The sequence below is a fragment of the Salvelinus fontinalis genome, chromosome 34 (assembly GCF_029448725.1).
Source record: "Salvelinus fontinalis isolate EN_2023a chromosome 34, ASM2944872v1, whole genome shotgun sequence".
Classification (NCBI taxonomy): Eukaryota; Metazoa; Chordata; class Actinopteri; order Salmoniformes; family Salmonidae; genus Salvelinus; species Salvelinus fontinalis.
Genome location: NC_074698.1, coordinates 15,979,375 through 16,001,357, shown reverse-complemented (window position 1 = coordinate 16,001,357; position 21,983 = coordinate 15,979,375). Strand labels below are relative to the sequence as shown.

The following is a 21,983-nucleotide window of genomic DNA, read 5'->3' as shown; positions in this document are numbered from 1 at the left end:
TAAATCCATATCTTCATTTAAACCAGGGTACTTAATGGCCTGTAGTTGTAAATCCATATCTTCATTTAAACCAGGGTACTTGATGGCCTGTAGTTGTAAATCCAAAGACTTTCCTCTTGGTTTAGCTGTTTAAGACGGTCCCATTTTCTAATTGAGGGGAACAGGATCAATACCCGCAGCTTGTAGGGAGGCAGGGTTGCCATGGTGTAAGGACTTGTAGTGCCTTGCCATGGGCTAGTCTTCACTGCCTACCCGTATGGTGCACTTGTGTTCCGCTAAGCGGTTTTGAAGGCGTCTCTTTGTCCATCCAATGTAGAATACCTTTTAATGGACATTCGAATCTGTAGATTACATGAGTAGTATTGCAGTTAACGAAATGCTTGACTTAATACTCCGTTTTAGAAGCTGTGTCAACAAAATACTTTTTCTGTGCAATATTTCTGCGATGGTTGCACTGGTTACATTTAAAAGAGCTGCTGGGTTTGTGGTCTAGCCAAGTCTTTTGAGAGTTACCAGGAAGACTAATTTGTTATTTAGGGTAGGACATCTCTTAAAGCTTATGACTGGTGGCTCTGGGAAGACTTCGCATAGTAGCGTATCACTTTGGATGATTCCCCAATGATTTTGAATGTTTTTTTTTTAATGTTCTCTGCTTCAGTGTTATATTTTGTACCAAAGTACACTCTCTGGTGCATCACGAGGCACTCCCCTTTGCAACAAGTTCTCCCTATCAAGTCGTCCGGCCATTAAACCTGGATCTTTCAGGACCTGAGCGCTGTAACCCTGGTTCAAGAAGCGATTCTCCAATTCAGCTGTAGTCTTTTTCCTGATTCTGCGGACTCTTTGGAATTGGCCATATGGAATGTTCTCTTTTAGCCTTTTGGGGTGGTAGCTGTCTCCCCTCAGAATGTTATTCCCATCGGTAGACTTCCTTAAGATTGATGTGTGCAAACAAACGTTGTCATTTTTACTGATGCCAAGGTCGAGAAAATGAATGTTATCCTTCTGTCTACCAAAACCTACTATTGTGTACCTTAGCACCTTCTATCTACCAAAACCTACTATTGTGTACCTTAGCAGCTTCTTTCAATCAAAACCTACTATTGTGTACCTTAGCAGCTTCTGTCTATCAAAACCTACTATTGTGTACCTTAGCAGCTTCTGTCTATCAAAACCTACTATTGTGTACCTTAGTAGCTTCTGTCTACCAAAACCTACTATTGTGGACCTTAGCAGCTTCTGTCTATCAAAACCTACTATTGTGGACCTTAGCAGCGCTTACCTTCCTCCTTTTTTCTACAAAATAATGTGAAGGATTGAACTTGTCATCTTAAATGAATGTGAGCTGACTGTCAATGCCTTTGAAGCCAGAGCTTGGGTATAATGCCATTCTCCACACCATGACCGTACCAGGCCTGCCAGTGTCAGTCTGATTCGGGGTTCATAGGGCTGCATGAAAATGGTTGCCATAGCAGCAGGGATGTAGATTGCTCTCTGTCATAGTAGGGATGGCCCTGGGTGACCTCAAGAATGGCCGCCTCCTCTCTGTCTTTCTGTCTCTTCTCTGTGATTTATTGCCTTAACCCAATGACAAACTCTTCTCTCTCTCCTCTCTGACTAGTCCTGCAGGAGCACAAGTGGTCAGGCTGGTCACAGACATGTTGATTTTCATGGGTGTCTGAATGAAATCTAGGGATTGTGACAATCGGTTTCATCTATCTCTCCTCCAGTTGTCAGGTCTCATATCATTAGTTATCATATTTTATATAAAACATTTTCACTAGGTTACAAAAAGCCAGAGGGAGGATAGAGGATACATTGTGGAAAGGTGAGATCATTCAACTTTGAGTAACTTCTGCCCATAGTTACCTAGCTATATATTAGAATAGTAGAGTAGATTCTTAGCAATTGGATTCATAGAATGGGCCAAAGCAGGCTAATCTAACAGGTGCAAACTCTTCACTGATGCAAACGCGTCAGGTCCTAGTCCTACCAGTCACACTGCAGCTGTCGATACGAGACTTGGTTTGAGTGTCCTCCCATTCAGACCAGTGTTGCTGTTGATAAACTCAGCAAAAAAAGAAATGCCCTCTCACTTTTAACTGCGTTAATTACAATGAAGATCTGTGAAGTTATTTGGAGTTTTACGAATTATCTTTGAAAGACAGGGTCCTGAAAAAGGGACGTTTCTTTTTTTGCTGAGTTTGTCTGCTCAGCTGCTGACGGCTAAGGGAACTGGCCATGGTGCTGAAAGTAAAAAAGTAGGCCACAGCGTCAACGGATGTGAAAAAAGCTGGTATGTAAGTTTAAAGTAAATTATACTGTCCAAAGACTAAACATATATATTTTTTGAATAGCTTGTGTGCTTTTAAATGAAAACTGTAGGAACTAGGCTATCTATGATGTTGGCTTTCTATTCTAAGTTTAAAGTAAATTATACTGTCCAAAGACTAAACATGCATTTTTTTTTAATAGCTTGTGTGCTTTTAAATGAAAACTGTAGGAACTAGGCTATCTATGATGTTGGCTTTCTATTCTAGAGACTCATTCACTGCTATTTTGATTTAGGCTTCTGTGCAGGGCTGACTAGGACATTTTTATGAAAACAGGAGTCATTTGTCCTGCAATACTGAAACTTTTGATTGTATGCATCACTCGTTAGATGGCGCTGTACTGAAAACTAGGCTACTTGCACAATCTGGAAATACACCGCCAGAAAGCGAATGGTGTCTAGCACACATTGTGTGCTCACCGGTGAGCAATGGACTTTTACGCTCGATAACTCTGCTACCCTTTTCCCAACTTGAAACACATACACGTTTACCATGTTAACAAGGAGAGGAGTGAACAATATTACTTGTGTTTTTCCGACAGAACGGCTAGGACTCCGGAGTCAGGCTTAATTTACGGACTAATTTAAACTCAGCGGAAGCAAACTATTGTATGCAGCTGGGTAAGCGGAGTGTATTCCTGCCGAACTTTACTGAACCAAGCACGTGCAGTATTGGTTATCCGATTCCGAAGTCGATGTATCGATATTTTTAAAGCTCTATTAGTTAATAATTACTATGTTTATGTTTGCGCTTAGGACACTTTGTGAAATATACACAATGTTGGGGGCTCTTTGCGTTTTCTCCTTCTCCGGAAAATGAGTGCTGTGAACACAGACTATTCAACTATGGTGAGAAGATGTCTTCTGACGTTCAAACCATTCAGGTAAGCATTTACATGTAGGCTACTGTTCTGTGGTCTCGATGTACAGGCAGTGTTCTCTCTCAGTGTAGACTAAGTCTGAAATTGAGTTGGATTTTTTTGTTGTTAACCTTATGAAAATGGGAACGTCATGAGTAGACTACAACAAACTCACAGTGGTCAGGTTGCCTTGACAGGAGTACACACCTGTGATGTCATAGAGGTGTGAAAATGGATCTGTCATGTCAGAAACATGTTATGACAACCTCATAAAAGCAAGGAGTAGGCTAACGGCATAACAGATCAAGGTGCATTGCAGATAGTGCACAACAAGACAACATTTGAACTACATATTACGACAGTAGTTTGCCTGTATTTCCCCCTGTACATAGAATGACATGCATGTACCTATACAGTAGGCCTATGCACTTGATACTTGAGTCAATATGGATCACTGCATTGTTTGAGCTCTTGGGCATACTCTGATCGCTCTAGTAAACCTGAACTCTGCCAGCACTAGCACTGTAAAAGCAGTTAGGCTTGTGTCTACTGTGAATGAGTTCATTGGTGTGTAGAATGTGTTCGGTGGCATGCAAACACACAAAGGAGCAGATCATCAGCATGCAGTAGGTGATATCAACTAGTTATGTGTATTTCTGCTCACACTAGTTTTAACTTTCATGAGCGCAATACTCAGCTCTTCACCATTAGCCCAAATATTGGACAGTGAGTATAATATTTCCTCTGAATTAAATAAAGCTCTCTTTTAAAGGGCTACCCTTAGGATGAGAAGAAAGAAAGCAATATCATAACCCGTGTTAAATGAGCAGCAAGTGATGTGAGCTGTGGTGTGTAATATGTAAATCTAGCTCTCCTCTGGAGGAATGGACGGGAAGGGTTTCAAATATTTCAACATTTGCATGAGCATTTCTCAGTGGATCACTTTTCTCACGCAAGGATGTCATCTACAGTTTGAAAGGCATCTGTTATGAGCATTAATTTCCACCCACCATTCTGAACATTTGAAATTGTCTACAGTGATTGTGGTTGCAGTCACAAATATGCAACTGTAATCCTTAATGTTATAATTTAAGTTGACTTTTCATGCTTTGTGTAGTACACAAGACCCATGTACTGTATGTAATATGCCATTTACCTTTGTCCACAACCAGATCCCCAGCATTACCGTAGGTAGATTAGTTAAGAATGATGATTGATTGATAATTCATCCATCTCTAGTCTCGACAATTGAATTTTCTGCACTCTGTTAAATGGCAAGAAATGCAGTGATAGGATCAAAACACTAAGTGAAACCGAAGTGGACTCAAAAAAACAAAGTAAAATAATTTGTTTTCATGATGCCATCAGCTCCCGTTTGCCGAGCTATGTGAGGTGCCCATGACTAACCCCATGAAAAGAATTGCAACGCGTTAGACCAATGGGCATCGAATTCAAACTTGTCATCTTTAAGTTTCTTTGTTATTTTGCATCATCTTCCTGTGCCCCATTCCTTTTGTACTGTACAGCTCTTTTGCTTTCATTCTGACAGTTGACCCCCCCCTCTTCTCTTCTCCCCTGCCTTAACTCCCTCATTTTTCTCTTATTGTTCCCCCTGAGTTCTAACCCTGAGTCTTGCTCTCTGTCTCCTGGCTGCCCTGGTCCCTGTCCCTGCAGGATCTTTGTGGCGGGGATCGGCTTCTTCAGCCTGTGCTTCCTAATGACCTCCCTGGGGGGGCAGTTCTCGGCCAAGCGACCCGGAGACACTCCCTTCACCATGCGGGCCGAAGGTAAGCTCCAGAAAACAGACATTACAGCGTCTCTCTCTCGGTAAAGCCTGGCAGCCTCTGACTACATACGTTCTCTGCACACAATAAACACGGATGAACATGCTCAGTGCAGCAGAAGCCCTTGATTGCAGGCAGCCGGCTGACAGACCTCATCAGTCTGCTGTTCACCAGGTGGGGGTTAGGGGGGCTGGGGAGATGGTGATGTGGGTCTTGTTATCCTCCCCTCACCTCCCTGTAGTCTTGCTAAGATGTCACCCCCTCCAGGTCTTTAGTATTCACCCTAGTCAGTGTTCCGTGCTCTGGGAAAGCAGGCTCTTAATTTTCGGAGCACGTTATCTGTGTTTGTGCTATGTGCCCCTGCATTTATATCACAGTGCACAGATCATTTAGAAGAGTCAATGTTAGCTTGGGCACTGTTGCCTCTCAGCTTTATTACAGCCTGGCACTCTGACACTGTGTCATCCTCATAGGGCAATGTGGGCATTATTAGGTGACATAACCACCCAACAGAACAATAGAAAGTCAAGAGAACTCAGAATTATTCCTGTTGTTTTACAGATGATTTGCTTTATGGTTTGTTCAGCAGTGATGCATGCTTGTAGACCTAAATGCTGCTGCAGTGCAGTGATAATACAGTACAGTAGGAATCTCTAGTGACAGCTTGTTTGTCTGTGTGAAAGCCTGATCTAAAGCAGAATCACTCTCTGTCCTCCACACTGTGGATAAAATCCATAAGTGATGGATAATCTTCATATAATGTAATCCGCTGTGCTGCACGCCAACCCCAGCAGAGAGAGAGAGATTGGGAGAGGGACGTGGGCAGGCAGAGGAAGGCTGGAACGCTGCCTGATAAATTAACCACTCACAGGCTGCAGTCTAGGGAAGGCATTTGGCCCTCAGCTCATTAAACACTGCCTGCTACCCAACCAGGGAAAGCCTTGCTAAGTAAACTCTGAGCTTCTGTCTGTGTGTGTCTGTGTCTGTGTGTGTGTGTGTGTGTGTGTGTGTGTGTGTGTGTGTGTGTGTGTGTCTGTGTGTGTCTGTGTGTGTCTGTGTCTGTGTGTGTCTCTGTGTGTGTGTCTCTGTGTGTGTGTGTCTGTGTGTGTCTGTGTCTGTGTGTGTCTCTGTGTGTGTGTGTGTGTGTGTGTGTGTGTGTGTGTGTGTGTGTGTGTGTGTGTGTGTGTGTGTATTGAATGGGAAGGATGGAGGTCAGTGTTCATTGGAGCAGCACCAGGATACTAGACACCACATCAGCTACTTCTGGCCCCAGGAGTGACACAGAGAGCCTGTTGACTGTGTAATCTGCTTTAGTGATAAGGATCTTTTAGTGCACACGCACAATTTGTGTTTTGCAAGACGAAGGAAAAAGGATAGGGATCAAGTAAATGGGGGACATTTTTACGCATTAGACCAACTGAGCATAGAAATATATCCCAGATTGACTGTGACAGTAATAAGCCTTTTAGTAGAGCTCATGAACGGACCCGTAGTTGATAGAGGAGGAGTTTAGATGTAGATGGACGGGAGAGGAAGTATAAAAATGAGGAAACCCAACAGACTGGTTTCTAACGTAGGGAAGAGAAGGTTGCTTGATGAAAGGCGTTCCCCAGTGAACAGTTCACTCTCCCTCAGCAGTTTGTTTTTATAATGGAACTCACTTACAATGCAACCACAAGATAAAGCCTCAACAAAACTGTGTTAGGACAGTCTACTGTTTTCTGTTCATTATAGACAATACAGTCATTAGAGGCAGCCTGAGCCTATCATTACATCTTGTCCATAATGTTCTTTCAGAGAAGTCTAAATTAAACAGATACGGTATACTACTATACCATAAATGATGCTGCTGTAGGCTAGTGGGAGGACTACAAATCAATGAATCGTTTGTAGATTCTGCCCAGATCCTGTCTGTATAGTATCCAGCCATGCAAGCTTTGATGCTATTTACATTGGATGATCTGTTTGTCTAGGGCTTTATTGGCTTGTTGTGTGGACAGGGAGAGAATTAGCAGGCATACAGGCTCTGTTGTAGGATTCTACCTGGTCGGATTAGTGACCACACTGGGGATATACACAATGTTATACAGAATTGATACCCAACAATGAAATAGAATAGATTCCTAAGGTTTCATACAGACAGTTTGAATCTTACATTTCAGTTACCTCCACTTATTGATATATGTATCAATTCAGACCTGTCTGAGTCAACATCAATACCAATCAATATATTGTAGGCTATTCACAGTGACTGCTGTTGCTCAATTCTTATTGATCGTACAATATTGTACTATTTGCTTTTTCTGTCCCGTTGCTTTACCTGGCGACACCCATTAGGCCTCTGAAATAATGTGTCTGTACAAACGTTTACCCCATTATTGGTGCAGGTTAACATTTTTGGGGGTGAGTCTTGTCCGTGATGCAGAACTGAGGGATATCCACTAGATGTGCCAGCTGCAAAGTCAAAATGAGCTATATTGTAAAAATGACTGAAAACAAAATGTAGGTTAGTGTTAGGCATTAGGTTTAGCAGTGTGGTTGGGGTTGTATGACTTTGTGGCTGGGCCAGCTAGTGACCACTGAGCAGAGCTGCCTCCAGCACATGAGTCATACCAATAAATGCTAACCTGCATTATGCAGGTGGTCTTTCATGGAACGTGAAACTAATGATGTGGTGGGGGACTATTTCCTGGAAAGGACGAAGCTATGAAATAGGGAAACATTTGATCCTCTCTATCTTAAAGGCTGCAGAGGGTTTCCAGGGGCTTCTAATAATGTCTTTGAAGCCCTCCCTCACGGAGACCCATTTTTCCATAAGGGCTATTAACGTGGCCCTGTCTGGCTGTTGGGTAGATGGAGAAAGGGTAAAGTTCATGAGCTCCAAGATTTGCCCTTGGGAGGCTGATGCTGTTTAAATGGTTGATATACAGTACAGTAGTTTGGATGTAAACATATTTTGTCTATCCCCCTTGTACTGCTGAGAGATGAGAGGCAGAAGCTCCATTGTGCTGTTCTATAGACTCAATCTGAGTAGCTATTCTATCAGACTAGCTATACACACTCAATCAGAGCTAGGTACAGTGCTGTAGCATCCTTTAAGGAACCACCCATTATGAAGCTTCTGTGTGTCTATTCACTCAGTCACTCAATTAATGCACTGTAGCTGTGTGCACAGTGTGTTTGTGTTCTAGGCCTAAGGTGCTCTCTCAGCAAAATGCCACTGATGGATGTTGGTACACATCTAATTAACAGGAGGAGTCTGGCGTAAATATGGGGCCAGGGAAGTAGACTGGCTCACACACGTATTAGGCCCGGAGGCCAAGTGAGGGGTAATAACTCATGAACTCTCACCCGTTGTTTTCCCCTACATTTTGTAACACATAGTAGGTCACGTATTGCGTCAGAAAACATAGTGGTTGGGCAGAAACAGAGAGAGTTCATGAACTATTTTGCAGGATGTACAAGAGTGAAATTGACATCTAATTTGACCTTCATTCAATGTCATGGCTATCTTGTCACAATGTGTTCACATGTTCATTGAAATGCTAATAATACAGTTAAATCCATCGTGTTAAGACTTCCACTGCAGCTATGTTCAGTGACGCGTTCCTGACAATGATAGACCATGTATTGTGTAGCTCAGCAGTCATCACTCCCTAAAATAGAGCAATTAACTGAATTCTCAAAGTGGCTTTTTACAGTACAGGTCTCTAAAAAACATACATTGCCTCAGTGAAAGAAATGGCACACTTGAAACAGAGGGCGGTCTTCTCAGAAGTGGTTTTGAAAAAAAGTTAATAATTTGCCTTTGTTATAGCATGCATGTATAGTCCCCACGGACAGAGAGACATTACAGGAGATCCAGCATGCTGTACTGAGGTGAGCTGCTGTGACTAAAGAAGACATGAGCTTCCATCAGGGTGGCCAGACAAAGAGACAGATGCTTTTCTGTTGGATTTTGAAAAGCTCACGACAGCCATGTTGTACAGATCTTTCTCACTCTATTTTCCATGATAGGCAGTGACATTTTGCTGAAGAAAAATACCATGGTTCTACGGGTAGGGCGGCTGCACAAATGTTTTTGATTCTTAGCAGATCTGATGGCATCCACCAGGGTAAGAAGGCATGGGGTTCTGCAGAGAAGAGAGGAGAGGGGAGAAACCTCAAAAATTCCTCATCTTGAGCAGCTGAAAAGATTTACAGTCATCTTGATTTTGTGTTGATTGATCAAACCTTCATCCAGTGAAAACACTGTCACAGTCATGAAGGGATTTTCCTTGCGTTCTCACAAAATTATTTCTAGAAGAGAAACAAATAGGTAAAATTACAGTGCAAACCTTTTTAGAGTTGTATAACAAACTGGAAGTCAATCTGGATTAGAGCGCCTGCTAAATGACTAAAATGTCAAATTGAAATGTTGTGAATTAGTTCCCTGGAGTGTTCAAGTATACAATGAGTGTACAAAATACTATGAACACCTTCCTAACATTGAGTTGCATCCCCTTTGACCTCTGAACAGCCTCAATTCGTCGGGCATGGACTCTACAAGGTGTCGAAATCATTTCACAGGGATGCTGGCCCATGTTGACTCCAATGCTTCCCACAGTTGTGTCAAGTTGGCTGGATGTCCTTTGGGTGGTGGACCATTGTTGCTACACACAGGGGAAACTGTTAAGTGTGAAAACCCAGCAGCATTGCAGTTCTTGGCACACTCAAACCAGTGCGCCTAGCACTTACTACCATATCCCGTTCAAAGGCACTTAAATCTTTTGTTTTGCCCATTCACCCTCTGAATGGCAACATGAATGCCTAATGCTGAACACAGTAGTCAGTATGTATAGTTTGAAGGAGTGTGTGTGTGTGTGAGAACTGGATGTGTGTGTGCATTACATTGAATCAGAAGCCTATCAGCGGTTCTTGTGCAGAGTCCCTGACTCAGCAGTTCCCCTCTTTGTGTTGTTGGTGGGGTCCGATTTCTTATTTACCCTGAAAATACCGGGCCACACGTTCTATCAGAACATAAGAATGGTGGTGGTGGGAGGTCAAATGTGAACTGAATGCTGAATGTAAACATTGTTAGTATCTACATAAAAGCTCCCCATCTAGTTCCACCTTATGTATGCCATTCATACCAATGAAGAAGAATGGCCTTCAACTTGCTTGTGGTTCTCCTAAAATGTGTTTTGGGTTTGATTGTGTCTGTGTATGTTGTCTGTAGGGGGAGGTGAGGTTAATAGGAGGAAGAGGCAGGTTTTTAATTGAAGCTGTGGAGAAGCATAGACAGATACATTAGTGCAGATAGCTTCCTCTTTCTGGGCTGTCAGGTGAAATGAGGAGAGAGAGGATAAGTGACAGAGGTTGTCGGCTCTAATAGGTTCTGGTTCGGTCAGCTCCCCCATGGCTGCTGGGTACACTAGAGCAACTCAATCTCAATCAGTCTTCCTGTTAATGAATATTCGTATGAGGAGTGAGAGCAGCAGGGCTAGGGGGAGTGTGAATCTACCAATCTAGCAGGTGAGAGGGGGGAGGGACTGACACCCCAAGGGTCCTCAACCAGGAAAACCACACACCACACACAGTACTCTCGAGTTATATGTACCAACATTTCTCAGTTGTACACAATCATGTACAATACCCTTTGAAAAACTGAATTGTCAATAGGGATATGCATAAATGTAATGTTTTATGTGGAAACCACCAACAATTCAATACAGGGTCAGGTATGTGTGTCTGTCTGTGCATGTTATAGCCAAGACATTGAATATATTTTATCGATATTTGTCTCTTTTTTTGCTACTGTAGGTAGCATTAGTCGGCTGTACCTGTGCTAAAACCTGTATTTTTCCTCCTACAGCTTGTTCTCCATCTTTTTAAATAGTGAGCCAACATGCCTTCAGCACTTATTTCCCTGACTGATCAAAACTAATTTTCTCATGCTCTCTCTTGTCTCTCTGCAGCAGACCAGAGGAGGCTGGTGGGAGGAGCTATAGGAGGACAGGCTCATTGTAAAGACCAGGATGGAATTATTGGAATGGTATCAAACATAAAACATCTGGAAACAACGTTGGACTCTGTGTCCTTTGTTCCATTCCAGCCATTACAATGAGCCCATCCTCCTAAAGCTACTCCCACCAGCATCCTCTGCAGCCGACATATAATGGGCATTATGTTTGGAACATCAAATCGCAATAAAATCCAAGTATTAAATCACAATTGTGGTGGTTATTTCTTTATTATCAAATGAGGAGAGACAAACTTATCACACAAGTCAGAGTTATACTTAGACTTTATTCACTTATTAATAAGGAGAGCAAGTCACACACACACAAGTGAATGATGTGAGTGATCTGCAATAATGATGGCTGGTCGACGAACCACCCCTAGATGATTTGTTGAGAGCCCCGACACAAAGGATACAACTATCTTCTATAGTAAAGGCCCTCCTCCTTAGTCTACATGACAAAAGATGTGTGGAATGGGTCACAAGGTTAGGATTCGTATGAAATAAATGAATAATTCACAGCAGGCAGTATCTGCTGTAAAGACTGTTCTCATTGTGTGGAAACCAGGATCTTTCCCCCAAAACAAGGTTCCCCTCATCATTACCCATACCGGCGCCATCTCTCCATGGTACCTTCCAGTCAGACCAGAGCAATCTGCCTCACATGAGTGGAATGTGGCTTGTTAGGTTTATCACCTAAGGCATCGTAAATCTACTGTCAGCACTGAGCCCCAAAAGCCCACTCTCAGTTCACAGACACAATAGAGTACTAAGAACTCTATTCTGTTGCATAAAACAACCATTTGATGCAATAACAGTGTTATAATCTTGTAAATTTTGCTCTCACACAGTACATATACTGTAGAATCGTGAGAATTGCAATACATATCGTATCGGCCCCTAAGTATGGTGATAATATCGTACCATGAAGGCAATTCCCAACCCTAGACTATAGCACTTTCTTTATCTCATCCTACTCTCTCTCTCCTCAGCAGCAGTCCTTTTTCCTCTACTCCCCCCTCACCTGGCATCTCATCACACACACACACACACACACACACACACACACACACACACACACACACACACACTTAGTCATCTATTACACATACTTGGCAGGTATTGATTTCGTCTCACGATTAAGTCATGAATTTACTTAATCAGTCCAAACATATACGCACTGTTTAAATAACAAATGAGGGATTTTCACAAGGCTAATAAATACATCATCCGGATGTTGGAGCGAGTGTGTCTGCAGGATTAGCGCAGTGTGATGAGACACAATAGAGCCATCCCTCTGTGATGCTGCTGGAGTGTCAGCCCAAGTCCACACCCACCACAAGAGGCTGAGGAAAGGATGCCCACAGACAGCCACAGTAGCAAAGGCAACACAGAGGTTGACATTAGGCAAAGCATGGCATGGCAAACACAAGCATTAAACTGTATCATGTTTGTGTGTCTGAAGCCTTACTGGATTACAGCGTACTGTATGCACACACAGGGCATGGATGATGCTGTTCTGTTGCCTACACCACAATGGTGGCCATGTTTTTCTATCTTTTGCCAATTTTCCAGTGATAGATTTGTTTAAATTGACTAGATTTCATGATCCATGCCACAAACATTTTGATGAGCATTACTGCCCAAAAGCTAGGAAGATGACTGCTCACGGTTGTTATGTTAGCTCGCAATGACGCATAGCATGTCTCATGCTATTGTAGTTTCCTGCAGTCAAATGACCAAATCGCCCTCTAGTGGCTTCATAAGTGGAATGTTATTAATATTTGTCATAATTCCATAATTAATAAACATGATTAAAAAACAAAAAGTGTTGCTATATTTCAGTCTTCTGTGATGTGTAATATTGGGAGGCAAACTCAAAATGTAATACATTTCATCTCTACATCTGACATGGTACATACAGGTGTCTTCTTTTTTTAAGCCCATAACCATCTGTGTGAGGTGTATACGTTTGTTTCAAAGTAGATTTGTTTAAGACTACCAAGAAACACTCTGTGTGACCCTGATATAGCCCACTACAGTAAAAGGTTAATATTATTTTCAGAATGAAGTACACAGGCTCTTACAGTGCTTCGCAGAGAGGGACATGTTCTTTTCTGGAAAGGTCTGGATGAAACGCAAAATAATAACTTATGTGGGAGTGCCCTTTGGCAAGGCTTTCATCTATCTGAACACTTGTATTTCAATCTAAATTACATGCGGCTCAGATTCAGATCTAACAGTCTCCAGGCAGTAAGAGCTCTCAGCTAAATTAATCTTAGCTGGAGTGATCAATAAACCAAGTTGGAATTTGATTAGTACTATGGCATTATATTGCCAACCAGGGCAATATTCACTTCACACCATTGAGTCATACATGCCTTATTAACCCACTAGGAGCCCCTCTGGTTTCTGAACTTATTATCTGTCCTCACCTCAGAGGCTCTGATGACGGGCTGCAGGAAACCGTTGTAGTTCAGACGCCAGACTCTCAGGACCTATAATGTTAATATGTGTCCCTACTAAAAGTCAATGAGAGAGCAGACAATTAGTAACTGTTCATGCAAAGCTGCTCGGAAAAGTACTACACTGATCTAATTAATTCTTCCTATGAACAGATGTTTCTCATCCTAGCTGGCAAGAAACATAAGTGTTATGAAAAAAGTGGTGAATGTAAGCTAATTCTTTTTTCCGTTTCTAACAACCCATAGCACAGCGAACCGTAAAAAAAGAAAATAGAGTGAAAGTCTGTTTGCTGTCCATCTATGTGACCAGTCCCATTTGGGGCGAGCTAGTTCAAAACGGGGGTGGAGGCACAGTGAAATGAGACTAGCCGACCAGTGCTCCGCTCTCAGCTTGCTACAGTATGGCTATCTAATTAGAATTTGTTCATAAAATCGATTGTGTTGTGGCACTTACGAAATGGAGTCGTTAAAGGAGATTAGTTCTTGTTAAATGGGCCCTTTATTAACCAGTAGATGAGGAATGACATGGCAATGGCCCATATTAGCACACAGATACTATCGGCAAACCGGCTGCTGAAACCACTAACAGCGCAGGACTTGGTGAAAACACATTAGCCTGTTCTCCTCCAGGGGATAGGCTAGTCGCTGGAGCAATAAATAGAGGTAGTTGATGAACAATAGATTGCGAACATATATAAAATAATTCTAAAATGTACTGTGTGGGAGGGGTGTTAGTTTCCATAATGATGATTTATGGGCGAAACGTGTGAGAAGCGTCGTTATTGTGAAGCTACGTTCCAGTTCCCCCTAGACTCAAAGCCCAGCGGCAGGGAGAGCCTCCCTGGAACTTGGCATCTGCTTTATAGCCTCTACTCTGGTTGAGAGACCGTCTCTGTAAGCCTCATGCTCTCGTTGAACAAATGCATCAATAGAATTACTCTTGATATTGAAAACTATGAATTACTTTTTTTGCTGTAGTTGAATTATTTCAATCCCTAGCATTACTGTAGGGCGAGCATATGCTGTCTTTCAGCATTCTATAACAGTTATTACCAGGAAAATAAGGGAGATGTTCTTTGAAGTGTTTCTGTACATTACAGATCTCCCTCCCTCTCCTTTGAGTCCTGTTGTTGCCAAACTGGTCCAGTCTGGGGATTTCATTTAAATGGATGTGCATTCTATGTATGTACAGTTGAAGTCGGAAGTTTACATACACTTAGGTTGGAGTCATTAATACTCGTTTTTCAACCACTCCTCAAATTTCTTGTTAACAAACTATAGTTTTGGCAAGTCGGTTAGGACATCTATTTTGTGCATGACACAAGTAATTTTTCCAACAATTGTTTACAGACAAATTATTTCACTTATAATTCACTGTATCACAATTACAGTGGGTCAGAAGTTTACATACAATAAGTTGACTGTGCCTTTAAACAGCTTGAAAAATTCCATAAAATGATGTCATGGCTTTAGAAGCTTCTGATAGGCTAATTGACATAATTTGACTCAATTGGAGGTGTACCTGTGGATGTATTTCAAGGCTTACGTTCAAACTCAGTGCCTCTTTGCTTGACATCATAGGAAAATCAAAAGAAATCAGCCAAGACCTCAGAAAGAAAATAGTAGACCTCCACAATTTTGGTTCATCCCTGGGAGCAATTTCCAAACTCCTGAAGGTACCACATTCATCTGGGGAAACAATAGTACGCAAGTATAAACACCATGGGACCACGCAGCCGTCATACCGCTCAGGAACGAGACGCGTTCTGTCTCCTAGAGATGAACGTACCTTGGTGCGAAAAGTGCAAATCAATCCCAGAACAACAGCAAAGGACCTTGTGAAGATGCTGGAGGAAACGGGTACAAACGTATCTATATCCACAGTAAAACGAGTCCTACATCACCTGAAAGGCCGCTCAGCAAGGAAGAAACCATGCTCCAAACCGCCATTAAAAAGCCAGACTACGGTTTGCAACTGCACATGGGGACAAAGATCATACTTTTTGGAGAAATGTCCTCTGGTCTGATGAAACAAAAATAGAACTGTTTGGCCATAATGACCATCGTTATGTCTGGAGGAAAAAGGGGGAGGCTTGCAAGATGAAGAACACCATCCCAACCGTGAAGCATGGGGGTGGCTGCATCATGTTGTGGGGATGCTTTGCTGCAGGAGGGACTGGTGCACTTCACAAAATAGATGGCATCATGAGGAAGTAAAATTATGTGGATATATTCAAGCAACATCTCAAGACATCAGTCAGGAAGTTAAAGCTTGGTCGCAAGTAGGTCTTCCAAATGGACAATGACCCCAAGCATAATTCCAACATTGTGGCAAAATGGCTTAAGGACAACAAAGTCAAGGTATTGGAGTGGCCATCACAAAGCCGTGACCTCAATCCTATAGAAAATGTGTGGGCAGAACTGAAAAAGCGTGTGGGAGCAAGGAGGCCTACAAACATGACTCAGTTACACCAGCTCTGTCAGGAGGAACGGGCCAAAATTCACCCAACTTATTGCGGAAAGCTTGTGGAAGGCTTCCTGAAACGTTTGACCCAAGTTAAACAATTTAAAGGCAATGCTACCAAATTCTAATTGAGTGTATGTAAACTTCTGACCCACTGGGAATGTGATGAAATAAATAAATGCTGAAATAAATCATTCTCTCTACTATTATTCTGACATTTCACATTCTTAAAATAAAGTGGTGATCCTAACTGACCTAAGACAGGGAATTTTTACTAGGATTAAATGTCAGGAATTGTGAAAATGTATTTAGCTAAGGTGTATGTAAACTTCCGAATTCAACTGTATGAACAGCCCCTGCTGTCAGCCTTAGTGAATGAAGAGAAGCCTATCTACCATGTTTTATTTATTATCTCTAGACAGGTATGGAAGATGTAACCATGACAGGATGAAAGGAAGACATTTTAGACAAAAGTGTGTCTGTATATTTGACACATGTCACACGGGCACACTTGTACACACACACACACACACACACACACACACACACACACACACACACACACACACCGTGAATCTCCAGTGCAGGAAGATCAATTCCATTCTAATCAGTTTTCCCCCCTGATTTAAGTACTTACTCCTGAGTTTGTTTTGTTGTGTGGTTTAATTTAAAACTGTTTCGTTTTTTCTGACAAAGGAGACTTTCTGTTAGACGGTGACAAATGAAGTCTGACAGTGAAAGCAAGTGAGTCTGCACACAATGCATTTTTAAGAGCCTAATACGCTTGATGAATGACCACATAGAGGTGAAGCTCTATTTCATTCACACCACAATCACAACATTTTGGGGCTGTTGTCGGTCAGTGTTGGGTTAAGGTTAAGGCTATTATTTAGTTTTGTATCTAGACTTTTGGTACAATGACCTTAAAGGAACAGTACTCTTAACAGCTTGTTAACCAGAAGCTGTACTATTCTCATTTAACTGCAGAGCTGGTTATATTGATTCAACATTCTGTTTGACTTGGTTGTGCTCTTTAGTTAATAAAATCTCCGTTGTGGAGTTAGAGCAGAGTCATTAGGTAAACATAAGGGAGAGCATGGCCGTAACATGTGAGTGTGGTGTGGTGGAGAACTGAGTTGACCCTGGTCTAATAGCTACGGGCTCTTTCATTGACCAGGTGAGGGCTAACAGCATCATTCTGGTTCCCTTGCTCTCTCTGGGTCATGGGTAATTGGAGCCGAGAAAGAAGGGGAAAAACAAAAATGTCAGCCTAATTTGTTCCCTTCCTGTTTGTCCCTGTGTTCTCTGCCTCAGTAATGAAGGTCAAATGAAGGTGTTTAAAAAAATAATAATAATCCCAGCCCCCGTCCCCGCAGGAGGCCTTTTGGTAGACCGTCATCGTAAATAAGAATTTGTTCTTACTGACTTGCCTAGTTAAATAAAGGTTAAATAAATAAAACAGAGAAACTCCTGGATGTTGTTTTGTCAAGGTGCACCGAAAATACCACAGGGCCTGGCTGAGATATTCATGGAACATCTTTGTATGTTTCTATGTTTTGTTTGGTCAGGGTGTGATCTGAGTGGGCATTCTATGTTGTATGTCTAGTTTGTCTATTTCTATGTGTTTGGCCTGATATGGTTCTCAATCAGAGGCAGGTGTTAGTCGTTGTCTCTGATTGGGAACCATATTTAGGTATCCTGTTTTGTATTGTGGGTTGTGGGTGATTGTTCCTGTTTCTGTGTCTTTGTGTATGTCACCATACGGGACTGTTGCGTTTTTGTTCGTTTGTCCGTTTATTGTTTTGTTCTTTGTTTTCTAATTAAAATGGATAATCATCACGCTGCATTTTGGTCCTCCGATCCTTCTTACTACTCCTCCTCAGATGAGGAGGACGACGATCGTGACAGTCTGCAATGCATTGCATTTCAAATACAATCTTGAGGGAATCTGTATTGTGAAGCAGCCTTTGTAAATACATTAAGTTTTATTTATTTTATTTCACCTTTTTAAAGGTAGGCTAGTTGAGAACAAGTTCTCATTTACAACTGCGACCTGGCCAAGATAAAGCAAAGCAGTTTGACACATACGACAACACAGAGTTACACATGGAATAAACAAACATACAGTCAATAATACAGTAAAAAAGTCTATATAAAGTGTGTGCAAATGAGGTAAGATAAGGGAGGTAAGGCAATAAATAGGCCATACTTGCGAAGTAATTACAATATACCAATTAAACACTGGAGTGATAGATGTGCAGAAGATGAATGTGCAAGTAGACATACTGGGGTGCAAAGGAGCAAAATAAATAAATATTGTATAGGGATGAGGTAGGTGGATGTGCTGTTTACAGATGGGCAATGTACAGGTGCTGTGATCTGTGAGCTGCTCTGACAGCTGGTTCTTAAAATTAGTGAGGGAGATATGAGTCTTCAGCTTCAGTGATTTTTGCAGTTCGTTCCATTCATTGGCAGCAGAGAACTGGAAAGAAAGGCGGCCAAAGGAGGAATTGGCTTTGGGGGTGACCAGTGAAATATACCTGCTGGAGCGCGTGCTAAGGGTGGGTGCTGCTATGGTGACCAGTGAGCTGAGATAAGGCGAGGCTTCACCTAGCAAAGACTTGTAGATGACCTGGAGCCAGTGGTTTTGGCGAATAGTATGAAGCGAGGGCCAGCCAACGAGAGAGTACAGGTCGCAGTGGTGGGTAGTATATGGGGCTTTGGTGACAAAACGGATGGCAATGTGATAGACTGCATCCAATTAGTTGAGTAGAGTGTTGGAGGTTATTTTGTAAATGACATTGCTGAAGTTGAGGATCTGTAGGATAGTCAGTTTTACGAGGATATGTTTGGCAGCATGAGTGAAGGAGGCTTTGTTGCGGAATAGGAAGCCGATTCTAGATTTAATTTATTCTTCATATTGTAGAATGGATAGGCCGTGGGAGTGGGGAAGCAGTAGGATTGTCCCCTAGGTTCTGTGTTGTACTTAGCCCAGGGATTGATTGTTTAGTTAGATTAACTCATTTTGGATGATGCTGATATGCTGACAGTATGGATCAGAGAGGCAATGGTGCTTGTACTTCCAACATGTCTGATTTAACTGGCAGTTCTCTTTGTCAATACAGCAGTTAGCCACACAACAGATCTCTATCACTGTCTGTCTGTCTGTCTGTCTGTCTGGTAATGTCGTTTACGAACATTCAATCAGTAAGGCTGGACTGAATGGATTGTCACTTTTCATTCATCTAGTCAACTCATATAATTCACATCACTATCTCACGCATCAGCATAGCCCAGGGCAACTCCAGTCCTCGGGGGCCTGATTGGTGCCCCAGCTAACACACCTGACTCCAATAATCAACTAATCATGAACTTCAGTTAAAAATGCAGTTTGTTTAAATCCGGTGTGTTTGTTCGGGATGGGGGGAAACTGTGACGCCAATCAGGCCCCCGAGGACTGGATAGCCGGTATTTATAGGGTAGTGCCTATAACATTACCTCATCAGTATAGCCGGTATTTATAGGGTAGTGCCTATAACATTATCTCATCAGTATAGCCGGTATTTATAGGGTAGTGCCTATAACATTTCCTCATCAGTATAGCCGGTATTTATAGGGTAGTGCCTATAACATTTCCTCATCAGTATAGCCGGTATTTATAGGGTAGTGCCTATAACATTACCTCATCAGTATAGCCGGTATTTATAGGGTAGTGCCTATAACATTACCTCATCAGTATAGCCGGTATTTATAGGGTAGTGCCTATAACATTACCTCATCAGTATAGCCGGTATTTATAGGGTAGTGCCTATAACATTACCTCATCAGTATAGCCGGTATTTATAGGGTAGTGCCTATAACATTTCCTCATCAGTATAGCCGGTATTTATAGGGTAGTGCCTATAACATTACCTCATCAGTATAGCCGGTATTTATAGGGTAGTGCCTATAACATTACCTCATCAGTATAGCCGGTATTTATAGGGTAGTGCCTATAACATTACCTCATCAGTATAGCCGGTATTTATAGGGTAGTGCCTATAACATTACCTCATCAGTATAGCCGGTATTTATAGGGTAGTGCCTATAACATTACCTCATCAGTATAGCCGGTATTTATAGGGTAGTGCCTATAAGATTACCTCATCAGTATAGCCGGTATTTATAGGGCAGTGCCTATAGCATTATCTCATCAGTATAGCCGGTATTTATAGGGCAGTGCCTATAACATTACCTCATCAGTATAGCCGGTATTTATAGGGCAGTGCCTATAACATTACCTCATCAGTATAGCCGGTATTTATAGGGTAGTGCCTATAACATTACCTCATCAGTATAGCCGGTATTTATAGGGTAGTGCCTATAACATTATCTCATCAGTATAGCCGGTATTTATAGGGTAGTGCCTATAACATTACCTCATCAGTATAGCCGGTATTTATAGGGTAGTGCCTATAACATTATCTCATCAGTATAGCCGGTATTTATAGGGTAGTGCCTATAACATTATCTCATCAGTATAGCCGGTATTTATAGGGCAGTGCCTATAACTTTACCTCATCAGTATAGGCGGTATTTATAGGGTAGTGCCTATAACATTACCTCATCAGTATAGCCGGTATTTATAGGGTAGTGCCTATAACATTACCTCATCAGTATAGCCGGTATTTATAGGGTAGTGCCTATAACATTACCTCATCAGTATAGCCGGTATTTATAGGGCAGTGCCTATAACATTACCTCATCAGTATAGCCGGTATTTATAGGGTAGTGCCTATAACATTACCTCATCAGTATAGCCGGTATTTATAGGGTAGTGCCTATAACATTACCTCATCAGTATAGCCGGTATTTATAGGGTAGTGCCTATAACATTACCTCATCAGTATAGCCGGTATTTATAGGGTAGTGCCTATAACATTACCTCATCAGTATAGCCGGTATTTATAGGGTAGTGTCATAATTTTACCTCATCAGCATAGTGTCAGGTCTCTCCTCTTCCTTTACTATTAGCAAGCGTGTGGAATGTCATTCACCTATTAACTTCACCCTATGATCATGGCACACTAAGGCAATTCCACCACGGTTGCTGATTAACCTATGGACTCACTTGTGCAATAATTACTTTAATCTCTTTCAACCAGTAGACCCCTTTCTGTGTTTGCAAACGTTGCCGCACGGGGGTGATGTGCGCAAGTTGTTTGCAGAACACTGGGTTCTTATAGAATGCCAGCAAAAAAAAATGCCTCTCTTTACATGTTGCTTATGAGTGCATTTCACACTACTTTTGGATTTTAAGGCTTGTATAAATATCCTGTTTAATATAATGTTTGTGTCATCATCGCAAACCAACTGCATTATACTTAGAAAACACTTCAACCTTAACCAGTATTGGTTAGCTTTTGCTACAGACTATATCAATGAGTGTTAGCATTCTAGCTAACAAGTGCTACATCCAAAATAGTTATTTTGCAAAGATCACAACCAAATATAATCTTAGCGACTGTTCAAGCAAGAATCAAAACATCATTGAAGGCGCATGAGAACCCCAAAATGTTTTTGTTGTTGTTCAGAAGTAATAAAAACAAATCTACGTTGAATAGGCGCAGATGGCGATGGCTTTCTGACTGCAGCCAAGCGTCTCGTGCGTCTATGCGTGAAGTCAGTGTGTCGTGTACTAGAAAAGGGTCTATGGGCATGAATCTCAAACCTTGCGTCTCCCACTTGCTGTTTTGCATCAAGTCTTCCAACGACCTCCCCACCACCACCAACTGAAGGCCCGTCATCGGATCCCCGTTCTCCCAGTGGGTGAGAGGGTTTGATGCCAGCTGCCCAGCATAGGGCAACCTGTCATCAGCATCTGGCTCTGAGGAACATTCCTCTGAGACGAGGCCTACTACCCCAACTATCCAACCCAAAAATATTCAATCAAATTACATATTGTATTCAGTCTCTATTGTCATTCAGTTATGCCTGTACTCGATTTAACTGTATTTTGCTCTTCAGGGATGAATTGAAGGCAGTCAATTCAGAAAGTGGTTTTAATTTTCTTTTAAATAAACATTGAAACATTAAAA

The 21,983-nt window shown here is 41.9% G+C and overlaps 1 protein-coding gene across 1 annotated transcript in view; it reads left to right on the top strand.

Moving 5' to 3' along the window:
• Nucleotides 1-2,695: 2,695 nt before the first annotated feature.
• Nucleotides 2,696-21,983, top strand: part of LOC129833283 (alpha-1,6-mannosylglycoprotein 6-beta-N-acetylglucosaminyltransferase B-like) — an 81,494-nt gene continuing 62,206 nt past the window's right edge. Inside the window, exons 1-2 of the mRNA XM_055897752.1 lie at nt 2,696-3,216; nt 4,867-4,979. Of these exons, the coding sequence (XP_055753727.1) occupies nt 3,149-3,216; nt 4,867-4,979 (181 nt within the window). The 5' untranslated portion in view covers nt 2,696-3,148. The remainder of the gene's footprint in view (nt 3,217-4,866; nt 4,980-21,983) is intronic.